General features: G+C 44.6%; 1 protein-coding gene across 1 annotated transcript in view; it reads left to right on the forward strand.

Moving 5' to 3' along the window:
• The window catches only part of VWF (von Willebrand factor), a 219884-nt gene that overhangs the window by 91839 nt on the left and 111376 nt on the right, over positions 1–16669 (forward strand). The window contains exons 17-18 of the mRNA XM_006862763.1: positions 6487–6581; positions 8497–8657. Of these exons, the coding sequence (XP_006862825.1) occupies positions 6487–6581; positions 8497–8657 (256 nt within the window). The remainder of the gene's footprint in view (positions 1–6486; positions 6582–8496; positions 8658–16669) is intronic.

The raw sequence follows: 16669 nt of genomic DNA on the forward strand, positions 1-16669 counted from the left end.
GGAATAAAAAGAGTTAAAGTGTAGCTTTAGGAAGTTGACTTTGGACATGAATGTGGTGTGGAGGCAGTGAGACCATTTAGGAAGATGTTGAAGTGACTGGTCAAAAGGTAGGATGGCCCTGGACTAAGAAATAGTAATGGCAATGGAGAGTGGGGCATAGAAACTAGAGGCAGTGGGGAAGTAAACAGACTTATTGAAATGTTTGGGAGAAAGAAGTATTATTGAAGATGGCTTTTCATCTTGAACTTGAATACTTGGGAGTTCAGTGATATCAAAAGCAGCAAGAGGGCTCTCTGGCAGAGTGGGCTCTGAAGAGGGGTGATCTGGTATTTGGTCTTGACCTTACAGACTTTGAGTTATCACAAGGGTGTCTTGGTGAATGAAATTATGGGTTTGGAACTTGAGTGAGAGATTGGGTTGAGATTTGTATAGAGATAACATTTACAACCAGGGAGTAGCAAGACTTGCTAAGGGAAAATGAAGAGCAGAAAAGAGGAGTGAAATCATAATTTTGGGGAATGTTCAGAGGGTCAGGGGAGGAGAAAGAGGATCCTGTGAGTGAGGACAAAGAAAAGGGTCAGCAAAAAGGGTGCAGTTAGGACAGTGCCATAATGGAAGGTAAAGGCAGTAGGATGGGATCACATCTTTTGGTCTCTGCCTAGTAGTTGTTATAGTACAGTTAGTTGTCTGCCTATACTTTTCCGAGCATTTCTCTCTGGGACCTTAGAACAACACTGTTAGGCAGGAAGGGCTTGTTTTTGTAATATGGAATTTGAGGCATAGAGAGATTATCACTTTACCCAGGGACTCTTGAACCAGTGTTCTCTTCATATTTCATTGAGAACAGGCTGTTGAATTTAGTGATCAGAAGGTCCTGATGGCCCCCATGTTTCAGCAGTGTGATGAGGAGAGAAGGAAGCTGGGGTGACTTGCAGGGCAATGGCTACTTTGTCAAATCAGGGAAGGTGGGAGACTTTGGGGAATGGCTGGGAAACAGCTGTGGCCTCAGCTTTCTTCACAGTTTGATCATTGGTGACCTTTCCATGATTCCGCCCTCTTCTGGTATCTGTTCTACTTGCACCAAGGGTTGGAAGTGATGGCCATCCTATCTCTTTGCTTCATTTAGAAAATTAGCTTTCTTGGAGAATATAAATAGACCAAGAAGCAGTCATTCGAACAGAACAAGGGGACACTGACTGGTTTCAAATCAGGAAAGATGTGTGCCAGGGTTGTATTTTTTCACTATGGTTATTCAGTCTACATACTGAGCAAATAATCTGAGAAATTGGATTCTATGAAGAAGAAAATGGCATCAAGATTGGAGGAAGACTCATTAACAATCTGTGATATGCAGATGATAATCACCTTGCTTGCTGAAAGTGAAGAACACTTAAAATATTTACTGATAAAGGTCAAAGACCACAGCTTTCAGTATGAGTTGCATCTCAATGTAAAGAAAACAAAAAATCCTTACAATAAATCATATAATGATAAATGGGGGAAATATTGATGTTGTCAAAGACTTCAGTTAACTTGGATCTACCATCAACACTGATGGAAACAACAGTCAAGAAATCAAATGAGGTTTGATTTGCATTAGTCAAAACTGCTGCACAATGGTTGGAATGTTCAAGAGCAAAGATGTCAGTTTGAGGACTAAAGTGTGCCCAACCCATGCTATGGTACTTTCAGTTGCCTCATATGCTTGTGAAAGTTGGACAATAAATAAGGAAGACTATAGAAGAATTGATGCATTTGAGTTACGGTGTTGGAGAAGAACATGAAATGTATCAGGGACTACCAGAAGAACAACCAAATCTGTGTTGGAAGAAATACAGTCAGAATGCTCCTTAGAAGCCAAGGTGACCAGACTTAGTTTCTAATACTTTGGACATGTTGTCAGGAGGGATCAATCTCTGGAGAAGGACATCATGATTGGTAAAGTGGAGAGACAGTGAAAAAGAGGGAGACCCCCAATGAGATAGATTGGCACAGTGGCAGCAACAGTGGGCTCAAGCATAGCAGAAGTTGTAAGAATGGCGCAGGACTGGGCGATATTTCATTCTATTGTACATATGGGTTGGAAGCAACTCAACGGCACTTAACAACAACAATAATATGTGCCAGAAGTGTAGGGCTTATTTGTTTGTTTTCTCTTTTAATATTTAGACAACTCAACAAAGAATGGGTCCATTTTTGGAAAATGGTTGATTCTGATTTGTATTTGAGAATAAACTGTACTCTACTCTGGGTTTTCAATGGCTGTCATCTTATGGATGTAGATCACCAGGCCTTTCTTCCTTGTTGCTGCTGGGTAGACTTGAACCACCAAACTTTTGATCAGTAGCAGAGTGCAAATTGTTTGTGCCACTCAAGGCAATAAGAAGGCACTAACATATGTGGCCTGGAGGCTCTTAAGACCATTTGGGCATCCAAACAACCACCACACAGTAGAGGGCTTCCTCTACTGCAACCCAGGCCCTGGGCCAGGAGTTGATTTTAAACCTGTTTGCAAGGTTTCTTAGAAAATTAAGTCTTTGGGTCAGGTCCAAATGATAGATATGAGGGGCTTCAAAAAGTTAGGTGAAAAATGGAATGAAAAGATCATGGCATTTTACCATGAATTTTTTGAACCCCCCCTCATAGAATATGACATTTAAGGAATGAAGGTTGAATTTTTTTGAAACCAGGTCTTAATTAAAATTCAACCAGAAAGCATAGGTTTTATACTTGCCCAAAGAGGGGTTGACCGATTCTTTTGTATATTCAATGAATATTTACTGAACAGTAGTCTTAAAAAAAGTTCAAAATATTATAGTCAGAGAAATTCAAGTTAAGATAGTAACATATTACTTGATAACTACTAGACTGGAAAACTTAGAAATCTAGATAATTCTACTGGAGCTACTGGTGGGCCATTGTCTGATTCAGCCATCCTGGAGATTAACCAGAAATGCATATGCAAATATGCTAATTGAAGGAGCCCAGTGGTGCAGTGTTTAAGCACTCTACGTAGTGGTTACGACTTGGGCTGTGAACCGCAAGGTCAGCAGTTCGAAACTACCAGCTGCTCCGCGGGAGAAAGATGAGGCTTTCTACTCCCGTAAAGATTTACACCCTCGGAAACCCTGTACAGGGTCGCTATGAGTCGGTTCCGACTCCACGGCACATAACAACAACAACAACAACTGATAGGTTGGTGGTTCAAAACCACTCAGCAGCTCTGCAGGAAAAAAACCCAGTGGCCTGCTTCTGTAAAGATCACAGCCAAGAAAATCCTCTGGGGCTGTGAGTTCTGCTCAGTCACATGGGCTGCTTTTAGTTGGAATTGACCTGACATCACCTAACAACAACAGCAGCAACACACACATAATGTGTGTGTCTCCATGATGCATCTAGCCCCATAGTTCTGTTCCTGGCACATCTACTAAAGAAAGTCTCACACGGATCCATAAGGCACATGTAGGAGGATGTTCCTTACAGCCTGGCTTGTGGGGGTGAGGATAGGGGCTCACCTGTGCCCGTCACAGGTAAAATGTGATGGGTGCACGTTGTAGAGTACTGTGCAAGTGCATGTGCATGAATGTGGATGACTTAAAAACGGAATGAAAACACAACATGGTGTAGTATTGAAGAAAATCCCCTTTATAGAAATTAAGCATTGTTGTTAGCTGCTGTGGAGTCTGCCTTTGACTCAGGGCGGCCCCATGCACGAGGGCACAGAACTATGCCCACTCCTGTGCCATCGCCATGCTCAGTGTGGATCCCACCTTGTGGCTCTGGGGCCTGCACTGGCTGATGTGCAGTAGTTACCAGGCCTCCCCTCCTAGTCTGCCATAGTCTGGAAGCTCCTCTGAGATGTAGCAGCATCATAGCAGCATGCAGCCTCTACTCACAGCCTTCATGTGGAGGCTGTACATGAAGTGTAGGGTGAGACTCACACCCGAGTCTTCCACATGGAAGGTGGGAATTCTACCACTAAATCACCAACGCTTTAGAAATTAGATATACATGCACAATAGTCCTGGTGATGCAGTGGTTAAGCACTCAGTTGTTACCCAAAAGTTGGATGGTTTGAATCCACTAGCTGCTCCATGGGGGAACTATATGGCAGTCAGCTTCTGGAAAGATTTACAGCTTTGGAAACTCAATGGGGCAGTTCTGTTTTTGAGCTGGAATTGATTCTAAAGCAATGGATTCATGGGTACATAAAACAATGCTATACAGGTTCGCTGTAAGTTGGAACCAACTCCAACTTAATAACAACAACATCGTTTCTGACAGTTAGGAATTCAGGAGCAGTTTAGCTGGGTGGTTTTGGCTCAGGGTCTCATAAGGTTGTAGTCAAGCTGTTAGCCAGGGCTGCAGTCCCTGAAGATTTGACTGGGGCAGGAGGGTCCATTCCAAGCTCACTTGGCCCTTGGCAGGAGGCTTTAGTTCTTCACCATGTGGACTTCTCTACAAGGTGGCCCGTGAAATGACTTCCTCTAGAGTGAGTGATCCAAGAGAGAAGGCACATGGGTGAAAGTCACAGTCTTTAATAACCTAATGTTAGAAGTGGCATAACATCACTTCTGCCCTACTCACAGACCAACCCTGGGACCATATGCAAGGAGACTGTGTAAGGGTATGAAGAGCAGGAGATGGGGATCATTGAGGGGCATGTTGGAGCCTGGCTAGCCTCAAAATATTTGCCCATGTTAGAGGAGAGTATTGGAACTGGAAAATGGGGATAAAAGACAATTTAAACAACAACAAAACAAACAAACCAAAAAAAACCCCTAGTGTATTGAGTACCTTATGCATCCCTATGTTGAATGCTGAGAATATAATGATGAGCAAGACCAATTATTGTTTCTGTCCTCATGGATTGCATAGTTCAGTGAGAGAGACAGATGTTAACTAGATAATAATTCAACTACATGTAAAGTTACAAGTGTGATTACTTTTAGGAAGTATGCGGTCCATGAAAGCTTGAAATGGGGTTAGGAGATGAGGTGAGGCAAAGAATGGTATGAGTGTGCTATGGTTTAAGGAAGTTCCATTAGATCAGAGAAAACAGTACATACAGAAGCCCATGTGTTTGATGGGAGCATCGCATCTTCAAGATTAAAAGAAAGCCAGTGGGTGGGAAATGGGAAAGATAGGCAGGGATTAGATCACATGGGGTCCTAGTAAGCCATTTTAGGGGCTTGATCTTTATCCTAAGGCCTATTGGAGGGAAGCTACTGAAGGGCTTCAAGCAGGGATATAATATAATCAAATTTAGATTTTGAAGACATGTCTGGTCTGCCAAGGAGAGAGGGTACTGGGACATCTGTTAGGAGGCTCTTGCATTGCCCAGGTAAGAGGTGGTGGTGATTTGTGGCAGAGAAGATAGGGTTGTTCTGCACTGAATCAGCTGTAGGAGTGACTCCAAGGGGCACAGGTTGGATTCTAAAAAAAGAGGAGGAAAAAGCCTAGCTGATCAGATCTAGCTTTATTAGAGAACTGTAGACAGAGGTTGATGCCTGGGTAGAGATGTGCACAGGGCATTGAGGGGTGTATTTATATACTTGATGTTTACGTGCAAGGATACATACAAAGGAGCTAGGAAAAAGCTTGTCTAATCTCCATTGGATGGGCTTGTTTTTATACCAGTTAATGGATTTCAATTGTTGTTACCATGAGGTCAGGTGCTTGGTAATTTTTTTTGGGGGGGCGGGTGGAGCTCTAGGTATTCTGGTTCTCCTTCAGAGTTCAATTTGGGCTGGACCCATTTTGTATTGTTCATGGGACTCACAGATAGAGACTTGATGAGAAGGCAAAATCCTTTTCATCACATATATGACATATATGGGGGTGAGGGAGCGATAGTCCCAGGGATGATCCCTGGGTGCCTGGTGTGTGAAACTGGATTCATACTATTTAATGACTCCAAGCCTTAGAAGAAAACTGACTTTGTGGAGAAGATTATGAATTCAGGTCTGGGCCTCCCATGTTTGAGATGCCTTTGAGACACCAAAGTTGGCTATCTTACAAGTTTTTGATGACACGGGTCAGGAGTTCAAAGGAGAAGGCTTAGTTGCTGATCTAAATTTGTGAGTCATTTCTGTAATTGAAGTAGGGGTTGTGGATGACAGTGTGGAGTGAGAAGAGAGAGAGAACCTAGTATGGGCCTGGAGGATGCTGACATTTACAGGTCAGGAATCGGGGTCAACCTATAGTTGAAGCAGAGAAGGAGTGATCAGGGACACAGCAGGGAAACCAGGAGAGGTGTGGGTTTCCCCCCCTAGAGAAATGAAGCAGCCAACAGTGATGAATAATGTTGAAGGGGATCCAGAGGGAAGGGAATTGAAAACAATTCCATTGTGACCTGAAGGTCATTGAAGCTATGGGACCAGGAATCCCGATTAGAGAGGTGTCGAGTGAGTGGGAGGTGAGGAAATGGAGACAGGAGGTGTAGCTGACTCTGGTGGAGTTGGACTGAGATTCTCCTCTTTGCAGCTATTGTGAGGACGGTTTCATGCACTGCACTACAAGTGGCTCCCCAGGAAGCTGGCTGCCAGAGTTTGCCCTCAGCAGTCCTCTATCTCACCGCAGTGAGTATCACACCCTTGGCAGGGCTCCTTGCCTCCCTCTGCTCAGACTCCGAATGAATGTATGGAGTGAGGGGAGAGCTGGGCTGCATTGTGTGTGCATGAGCATTCAGGCATGGGTCTGGCTTCATCTAGGTTTGCCTCCATTTCTGTTTATGTGAGTGAGGGTCAGGCCTTTGCATGTGTAAATCCAAACTACTGAGCCAGAAACATTTTTATCGGGGGAAAGGAAAAAGATGGAGTTATGTACAAGACTCAGTGAGGACGCTTGTTTTTCCCAGGGTGGCCTGACCTGGTGAACAACTATGAGTTGTGATATTCTCCTTAGATGACCCTGGGTCTGTTTGCTATGGACATGCTAATGAGGAGATCTTTAAAGAAACGCCACAAATGAATTTGAAAGAGGAGGGTTTGAGTCAATTGGTTTTAGCTTGAAGGACCTAATAGTTGCTGTACTGGTTAAGGACAAGGCACAAATGGGAAAAGGGGCTGACCCAGTGTTGGCAGATGGCCCTTACTTGTTTCCAGAAGGATGTTCCTGGCATGGAAAGGACTCTTCTGCAAAGAGGGAGAGCTGTGCTTTTAGGCTGATAGTTGAGCTATTTTCAGCCTCCCATTTGACCTCATCTCTATCTGCTTCTCATTTCCATAACACTCCCTTTCTCCAAGGGGTCAGCTAGGCTGCTTGTTTCCCAGGCTGACCCTGGTAAGAGATTTGCTATCCTGGATGAGTGATTAGGGAGCATCTTTCATCTTGGCGGTGGAGCAAGATCCCAAACATGTAGGTAGCTCACAAGTTGAAATCAGAACTTGTGGTCCCATGGCTAGAAAATTCTTTGGCCTCTTGCTTTCTCTTTTGCTGCAGCATCTTCCTCACACTTCCTCTGTAAACCAGTCTTCAATACGTTCTGCCTCTCTTGCTTAAAGTTTTCAAGTCTAGTCAAAATCAGGAAACTTTTAGAATTCTGAGCAGATTTGTAAAAGCCACTTAGCCTTTAGGAGTTCTAGCTTCCTAACTTTTATAAGGTGAAAAATTCTGGCTTTCCCACAGTAAGTACTAAATGATCTAAATGATGCTGAGAACACCAGGATTTTGAAATAAGGGTGCTGTCTCAGTTTTCCAGTGTCATAATCTATTCAATACACTGTTTGTTGTTGTTGTTGTTGGTGGTGCCATCGAGTCAGTACCGACTCATACCGACCCTGTGCACAGCAGAACGAAACACTGCCCGATCCTGGGCCAATCTCACTAAAACATACTGTTAATACCTATTAATTGTCAGGAAATATGATCCATCAATGAACAAAGTTGATAAAAATCCATGTCTTTGTTGGACATATTATTCTAGTGAGTAAGAAAGAGATGCCAATCAACAAATATGCATAAATAAAATATATAGTTATATCAGATATGTGTCCAAGAGAAAAACAAAGACAGAAGGGAGATAGGAGTGTCGAATAGGGGATAGCTTCCCAACGAGGATGAAATTTGTGTAAAACCTCCTTTAAAAAATCTTTGTGACTGAATAATCATCACTTTCTACATCAACTGTAATCATTTTAGGAATAGACCTGTTAGGACTTTCTCAGAATTTCTAAGAACCCTTTTTAACCTAGGTCTGAAAATGTCTGCCTTGTGTTCTGACTCAATGCGTCCTGCTCAGCTGGGTCAAGGGTGATGAGGAAACCGGGCCACCAGACAAACGTAGGACAAATAGATGAGGTTGCCATCTCTCATTCAGGGCACTTACCTCAGGGCCAGATTCAGCTAAAGCTTGGGCAGTGTCTATTCCCCAGGGTGGGGCCAGCTTGGAGTTTCTTAAATGGAGTGACTGCACCAAGGGGGCCATTGGACAGTGTCGAAGATAGACTTATTCACTCCTTCACTCTTCATTTCTTTGATTTTCCTACTTCCAAGGCAAAAGGAGCCTGTCCTGCCGACCCCCCATGGTCAAGTTGGTGTGTCCCGCTGACAACCCACGGGCCGAAGGGCTAGAGTGTGCCAAAACCTGCCAGAACTACGACCTGGAGTGCATGAGCAGGGGCTGTGTGTCCGGCTGTCTCTGCCCCCCGGGCATGGTAAGATGGTAGCCCCCAATAGCTACAGAGGGTTAGCAGCCTTCCCGTCCATGTACCTATAGGCTTGGGGTAAGGTGGGCTGTAGAGTCAGAGAGGAAGAAACACAAGCTAAACAAGTAGTGGGGGTGGCGATTGTGAAGGAGGAAGCAGTTGAGAGAGTTCTCTGTAGTACAGTCAACTGCCAAAACCTGGGAGGGATCTTGTAGGAAAATGTCTGGGGTTGATCTGATGAGATTTGACAAGTATGTAAAAACTTAGCTCACAGGGGTGTTATAAGAAGCAATGAAAATATTTCCAGAAAATACTTACAAATAAAAACCAGTCCAGCATTTCCACTAGAATTTTCCCAGAGGCTGCCATCTGCATATACCTTTCTATTTCAAGAAGAAGACCTTATATCCAAGCTAAACTACTAACAAGCCACAGGTCAACACCGAGCTTTGTTTCTCTTATCTATAAAGTGGCCTGAGAGGTCCTGGGTAATACTGAGCATTCCATGATTCGAAGGCTGGGGTGGCTTTCACACAGTGTAGCCAGCAGTTCCTCAAAGCCACGTATAACCTATGACCATGGTTTACAGCCACATGACTCCTTTGTGGATCCTCCAGGGTGCTGCTGGGGTGAGGGTCTAAGCATGCACAGCCTCCTGACCTTTGGGGCTCTGAAAGTCTTGGGTTTAGTCATGGCAGATGGAAACAAATGAAGCAAAAGTGCTACACCACAAGTCAATCTTCTGTGTTAAATTTTGACCTATGTAGGGAACCAGCAGCAGAGCCCTGCTCAAAGATGGTGGCCTTCTGTGCCGCTTTGAATGTGTGTCGGCTGCCATCTTTGATCAGGGCACTACTGCCTGTTGACTACTCAGTCAAAATCTGATGCCAAAGAGATTCTGTTGCTATGTATGCAGTGCATGGGCTGCCCTTGTTTCTGTCAACTATGACTGAACTATTTTGAACCTGTTCGAAGCCCTGCTTACTGTTCCCTAAGTCTAATCGTAGGCCAGTTTTATATTAAATATATTATTCTTGTCACCCAGAAGGATGCAACTTCTGGATTTTTCTTTCAAATGCTCCCTGTCTTTTTGCTTTCCTGGAATCCAATTCCCCAGACTCAAAGTGAGTGGTGAGGGGTTGGGTGGGGTTTGTAGATGCCAGGATGAAGGACAGGATACTACTCACTTGGCTGTGTTGTTGTTGTTGTGTGCCATTGAGTTGTTTCTGACCCATAGCGACCCTGTCTAGGGTTTCTGAGAAGTGGCTGGTGAGCTAGAACCACTGACCCTGTAGTTCAAACTGACTTTACAGTCCAGCACATTAACCCACAGCACCACACTTGGCTGTGGACTGGCGTTAATGATGCCCAGGCCTCAACTTGAGGGGCAGTGACCTGGGCTGTGGGAACTGCTCATGCTCTGTAAAGAGGACTTTGGGCCATCACCAGTGTCCCTTAGGAGAGCTAAGATTGGCAGATGCTCTAGCTCCTTTTCCTCCAAACCTTTTTCTTCCCAGACACTATTGTTTGTTATTAAGTGCCATAGAGTTAATTTTGACTCATAATGACCCTGTGTAGGGTTTCCAAAGAATGGCTAGTGGGTTTGAATGCCAACCTTGAGGTTCAAGCAGACCTTGCAGTCCAGTGCTTATCCTATAGCTCTACACCAGGACTCCCAAAACAGACATTTCTTGTTGCTAAGTGTCGTTAAGTTGATTCCGACCCACAGCGACCCTGTATAGGGTTTCTGAGGAACAGCTGGTGAGTTTGAACTGTGAATCCTGTGGTTCAAACCGACTTTGAGGTTAAGTGCTTATCCTACAGCACCACACCAGAACTCAAAAAACAGAGACTAGTTCATATTAATTCTCCTCTGAGTGTTCCTCTCTGCCTTGGCTTTTGAGCATTCTGGAAATGCTTTTGGAAATAGGGGAGCTAGAGATTGTCCAGTAAATACACGCAAAGCTGAAGGCCTTGCTTGGTACCATAATAGAAGATGGATCTATAAGGAGGGGAACTCAGACCTGGACAGGGACAAGAAATAGGAGAGGGGAGGGAGAATCTTCCTTATTACTCATTTTATCCCCTGGTCTCTTACTTTGAATGGTCTCAGAGAGTTTAGGGGACATGACTCACTGTGACCTTCCCCATTTCTGGAGAAAAAAGTCTCCTGACAGCTGAAAAGGGTTAAGCAATGAATGAGGCATGACTTGGGAGATCCTGTCAGCATCAGGACCCTTTTAAATGAATTTTTCTTTTAAATAAGGGTAAAGAACAAAGGTAGACTTAACTGCATCTTGCCACAATAATGGCATTGTCTCAAATCCTAGGAGGAAAGCTATCCCTCAAGTCTAGGATGTAATCTTATGAGAAGCTCAGTTGGTATTCTGCAAACCTCTGGGGGCATTTTGAAGACAATGTTTGGATACCTGTCACAGAGCAAGGTGGCATTCCCCTCAACATCAGGGAATTAGAATCAACCCAAACTCTCACATGAGATTGGGTTGTTTTTACAACTGCTTCATTGTATGCCGGCTAATGTACAAATTGCTGAGGCCAGATTTGGCAGTGCAGAAAAGGCCGTGTAATTTATTAAGTGCTTGCAGTGTGCTGGCTACAGCACAGGACACATGTTCTTGGCTACAGTGCAGAGAAAATGGGCTGGAAACACCCTCTTTGGGGCCATCTGATGGTGCAGACATGATCTCCAGGGGTATTTCTCTGATCAGCCTGTCCTTTGGAGGAATGGGTCAGGGATTCTTCATACTGAGGATTGTAAAGGGGAAGGCTGTAGCTTTTTCCTGAGAGCACAAAGAGTACCCAAGTAGGAGTCAGAGTTGAAGAGCTGAGCTGTCAGTCTAGGTTTAATATCACGATATTCTGGCGAGGCGATCTTGTACAATCACTCATTGTTTCTCTAGCATCCAGTCTCCTCTGTAACAGACACATTCCTGTTATACCTTCAGCCCACATTGACTGTGGGCACAAAGAAGACGAGTGTGAAAACATTTTTAAAACCAGAACGTGCTGTAGAATCCTAAGAAATCACTACTCAATTTGTTATAAGTAATCAAGGCACAGACTCCGAGGCTTCATCATTCAGTCCATCAGGTTTGTGGGTGAAGGGCTGGTGTTCTTGTCTCCAGTCTATTGTGGACTAGTGCTTTTGTAAATACAAAGAAATGAAAAAGAAAGCAATAGTACACAAAATATGAGTGCTCCCTGTCCCCGATATTTATTACTAGATACAACAGACATGCTATTACTCTGTCCAATTGTCATCCCATTTCCTACACACGTTTGGGGCTCCTGAGGTGGCGCTGTAGGATCAGTACTGGACTGTAAGGTTGGTAGTTCACACCCATCAGCTGCTCCTTTGAAACCCTATACAGAGTCGTTATGAGTCAGAATGGACTCGATGGCACTTCAAAACACAACGATATCACAGCCCAACATGGATTCATGGTTCACACTTTGAAGAGCGCTGCTCTAGTTGCCAAGGAGCTGTGGTAGTGAAGTGATTATGAGTCGGGCTGCTAACCTCACGGTCAGCAGTTTGAAACTACCTGCGGTTCCGCAGGAGAAAGATTTGGCTTTCTGCTCCGGTAAAGATTTATAGCCTTGGAAACACTATACAGGGGTGCTGTGAGTCAGAACCGACTCCATGGCACATCACCACCACCACCACCTCCACTCTAGTTACCACTACTTCCTTCAAGGTAACTCTCAATGTCCCCTTTAACTGTAGCACCTTTTTGTGATTTGCCCCAGACCTGGCATCTGCTCAGAGCAGAGGTTTCTGGTCCACTCCATAGCTGCCAGGACTCCTTGCTGTTTTCAGCTTCATGATAAGTGGCTGGTTGAGATGCTGTGTGACGAGGCATGGAATTGGTACCATGTCCTTCTAGGTTTGAATCCTGGCTCCTGATATTTACCTAACAACTGCAATTTTCTCACCTATGAAACTGGATCTCACCTATGAAAAGGGTTGTTGTGAAGACTGAAGATGACAGAAGCAGGTCTGTTGTTGTTGTTACATGCCGTCGAGTCGGTTCTGACTCATAGTGACCCTGTACAGGGTTTCCAAGGCTATAAATCTTGCCAGGAGCACAAAGCCTCATCTTTCTCCCGCAGAGCGGCTGGTAGTTTTGAATTGCTGACCTTAAGGTTTCCAGCCTGATTCATAACCACTACACTACCAGGTGCTTAATAAGTGGAGGTTTAGTCACTGCTTGGACCCTGCATGGTACAAACCATGCTTGATTCAGAAGGTTGGTGATTTCGAGCCTACCTAGTGGCACCAGGGAAAACAGGCCTGGTGCTGTGTTTCCATAACAACCACAGCCCAGAAGGTCGTATAGAACAATCACACTCTGTAACACATGGGGGCAATTCCAGTCAAATGCAACTGGACAGCAATGGGTGTTTTTTAGATGCTGTTTTCAGTAACTTGCCATTTGGGATGTAGATTAGTGGTAAAGCACATGCTCTGCACGTACAAAGTTCTGGGCTCAGTCTCTTGTGCCTCTAACTGCATTTTCACTCATCTCTCCTCCATATTTTTAAGGAGCCCTAGTGGTGCCATGGGTTAGGCATTGGGCTGCTAATGGCAAGGTTGGTGGTTCAAACCCATCGGTCATTCTGAGGGAGAAAGATGAAGTTGTCTGCTCCTATAAAGGTTTACAATCTTGGAAACCCTACTTATTACTATGAGTCAGAACTGACTTGATGGTAATAGGTATAGTTTGGTTTTTCTAAGAAGTTCATGAAGGAAAACCACGACTCACATTATGAACAGAGAAGCTATAGGATACTAGTCAGCATTCACTGGGAACCACTTTGTAGACCCCAGTGTTGACATTATGAGACCCACTAGATCAATACTATGAGAGGGGTCAAACTAGAAGATTTCTCAAGTCTTAAGTTCCAAAGGCTTGAGTGACCATGCCTAGAATTGTTGTTAAGTGCCGTCAAGTTGGTTTCGACCCATAGCGACCCTGTATAGGGTTTCTGAGGAGCAGCTGGTGAGCTTGAACCATCAATCTTACAATTCAAACAACTTTATAGTCTGACGCATTAGCCCACAGCGCCACACCAGGAGTCCTGCTTAGAGTGGTGGTGGTGGTTATGTGCTTTGGAGTTGATTCCTACTCATAGTGACCCTGCGACCCTGCATAGGATTTCCGAGGCTGTAAATCTTTATGGGAGCAGAAAGCCTCATCTTTCTGCCGTGGAACAGCAGGTAGTTTCAAACTACTGACCTTGAGGTTTGCAGCCCGATTTGTAACTACTATGCTACCAGAGCTCCTTCCTGCCTAGAGTTGTTATTGTTGTTGTTGTAAAGTACCGTGGAGTTGGTTCCGACTCATAGAGACCCTGTACAGGGTTTCCGAGGCTGTAAATCTTTATGGGAGTAGAAAGCCTCATCTTTCTCCTGTGGAACAGCTGGGAGTTTCGAACTGCTGACCTTGCGGTTCGCAGCCAGGTTCGTAACCACTATGCTACCAGAGAGCTCCTAGAATACTACTCCTTTAATAGAGAATACTACTGGCTTCCACGAGGTGGCGCCAAAGCACAACCCATTGCACGGCCCAGTCCTCTAGCTTCAGGCCAGAGTTGTTGATCTTTCCAGGAGCATCCAAGAGCACAGAGCTAGAAGGAACCCTAGGGACCCACTCTTCCAGCCCATTATACCACACAGGAGGAGACTGAAGAAAGACAGGAAACAAGATCAGCTCAAGAGTGCATAGTCATTTACTGGGAACAAAGGCTCCTCATCTCTACTATCTGCCTCTTTCTGGGAGGCCAGGCCACTAGCAGCTCAAATACCTAGGCTTCTGAGAAAAGTGTCTCACCTGGGAGACACTCACTTCCCCACTGCAACCCAGTGGTACCCAGTTCTGCTGGTTTTAGGGTTCCTCTCGGTGGCTGGGAAGGGGGTGTTTGTCCATGACCTTTAGGACCCAGTTTTCTCACTGGCACAATATAAAGATGGGAAAGATTTGGTGTTGCTTTTTAATTTAGAGTTTGGTCTCACATGTGGGCATATTAATCCTATGAGTGTAGTTTTAGGAGGTCCAAGAAATCTCCTGCACTTACCACAATTTATCACTGAATCAGACTTACTGAAATATTGTTGTCACTAAGTACCATCAAGTTAGTTTCAACTCATAGTGACCATGTATGGGGTTTCCAAGGAGCAGCTGGCTGGTGGTTTTGAACCATCAGTCTTGTGGTTAGCAGTCCAGTGCTTATCCTCCAGTGCCACACCAGACTCCTACCAAAAGTATAATAACCAAAAATTAATAAGCAAGAACTTTTAAAAAAAAAGCTTTAAAAGATCATGGCTGTTGAGTTCATGATGGGTTTTCAATAGCTGATGTTTCAGAAGTGGATGACCAGGACTTTCTTCCAAGGGACCTTGAAGTGGAATCAAACTTCCAACCTTTTGGCCAGCAGCCAAATGAATTAACCATTTGTACCACCAAGAAATCCCAAAGCTTATGACTTCATAAGTCCTCAGTGGAGAGTCATTCACACCATAGAGTGAGCTATTTCATCAGATATAGTTTTTTTCCCAGCAACTATCTTGTTGAAATCAGCTGTCAGCTGGAAGTGTAATGGGGGAGGGGAACAAACAAGGGCAGTTGAAAGGCCAAAATGATTTTGGAAAATGGGTCAGTATAGAGTGTGTGTCTGGAATGGGAGAAGACTGGGAACTACCTTCTCCAAGAGGTCATGATGTTTTGTTTTGTTTTTGCCACTTCATCATTTTTCTTGGACTTGATCATCACATAGTCCCATGGTGTCACCCAGAGCCATTCTTATTCCAGGTGTCATGAGTTAATAAACAATAGTGATAAATATTTCTGCCATGTTTTCTTCTAGAGTCTTATCAGTTACTGGTTTTAATCTGAGGTCTTTTGAAGGACATCATGAACTATCTTTTTATCCTTTGGGTGTCCCAAAGGGACCAACACTAGAGAGAGATGATTCTCTTCATTTTAAACATGAGCCTTAAGTGACTTGTGACAAAATGTAGCAGTCGGTTGCTATCCTGTCTTACCCTCCTTCCCTGACCAGTTCTCAGGCAGTACCCAACCATTCTTGTCCGGGGGCACAAATCTCTCAGTGCTTTGGGGGTTCTCTGAGTGTTTATGGCTGAGCTGGTGTTATTTTCTCTCTCAAGTCAGGAAGCCCTTTCTCTCCTATGAAGGCTATCTTTTGTCTCCTGTCCACGCCACTGGTACCTTAATAGCAGTCCTCATTTAACATCGAGGTCCTATTTTAATGTTGTAATCCATCAATTAATAATCTCTTTTTACTGAAATTAGTCAGGACCGATTAGTCAAGTCCTGTTTTGTCAGTGAGAGTTCAGCAGGAGGGGGAAGGAGGTCGTGGCTGTGGTGGCAGCCATGGCAGTGATGACAATGTGATCTCATGGCCAGGTGGGGGTTTGAGTTCCATGTCCACCCGAAGAAGTCTGTTTCCTTGGACTCACATCTTGGCAAGGGGAAGCCTGGGCCATGGATGTATGGGACTACTTGTCACTGAGTTGAATATTTTGTAGAAAAGGCTGGAAGCTCTCAACCCATCTTTCTTGAAGGTGAGGGGGGAGCACATGCTCTTTTGAGGTCAGGGGGGAAGGCTGTCCTGGGACCCACCGTATGTGTCATTTTGTCTTGGGTAGTGCTTATTGCTGGACTGGTCTGCAGGAACTGTAGGAGTGAGCAGTGGAGAACAGCTGGCTGCGTCAGTCATTTTACTGTAGCCACCAGGTGGCAGGCTGCAAATTGAAGTCCATGCTGACAAAGCTTGAGGGCTTGTGGGGAATATGAATGCCCATAGTGACAGAGCCTTTGGAGACATAGGCTGTTGTTGTGCTGTCAAGTTGGTTCCAACTTATAGTGACCCTGTGTATAATAGAACGAAGCACTGCCCGGATCTGTGCCATGCTCACAGTTCTTGTTACTGAGCTCATTGTTGCAGCCACTGTGCCAGTCTGTTTCATGGAGTGCCTT

Source organism: Chrysochloris asiatica, unplaced genomic scaffold (assembly GCF_000296735.1).
Source record: "Chrysochloris asiatica unplaced genomic scaffold, ChrAsi1.0 scaffold00050, whole genome shotgun sequence".
Taxonomy (NCBI): Eukaryota; Metazoa; Chordata; class Mammalia; order Afrosoricida; family Chrysochloridae; genus Chrysochloris; species Chrysochloris asiatica.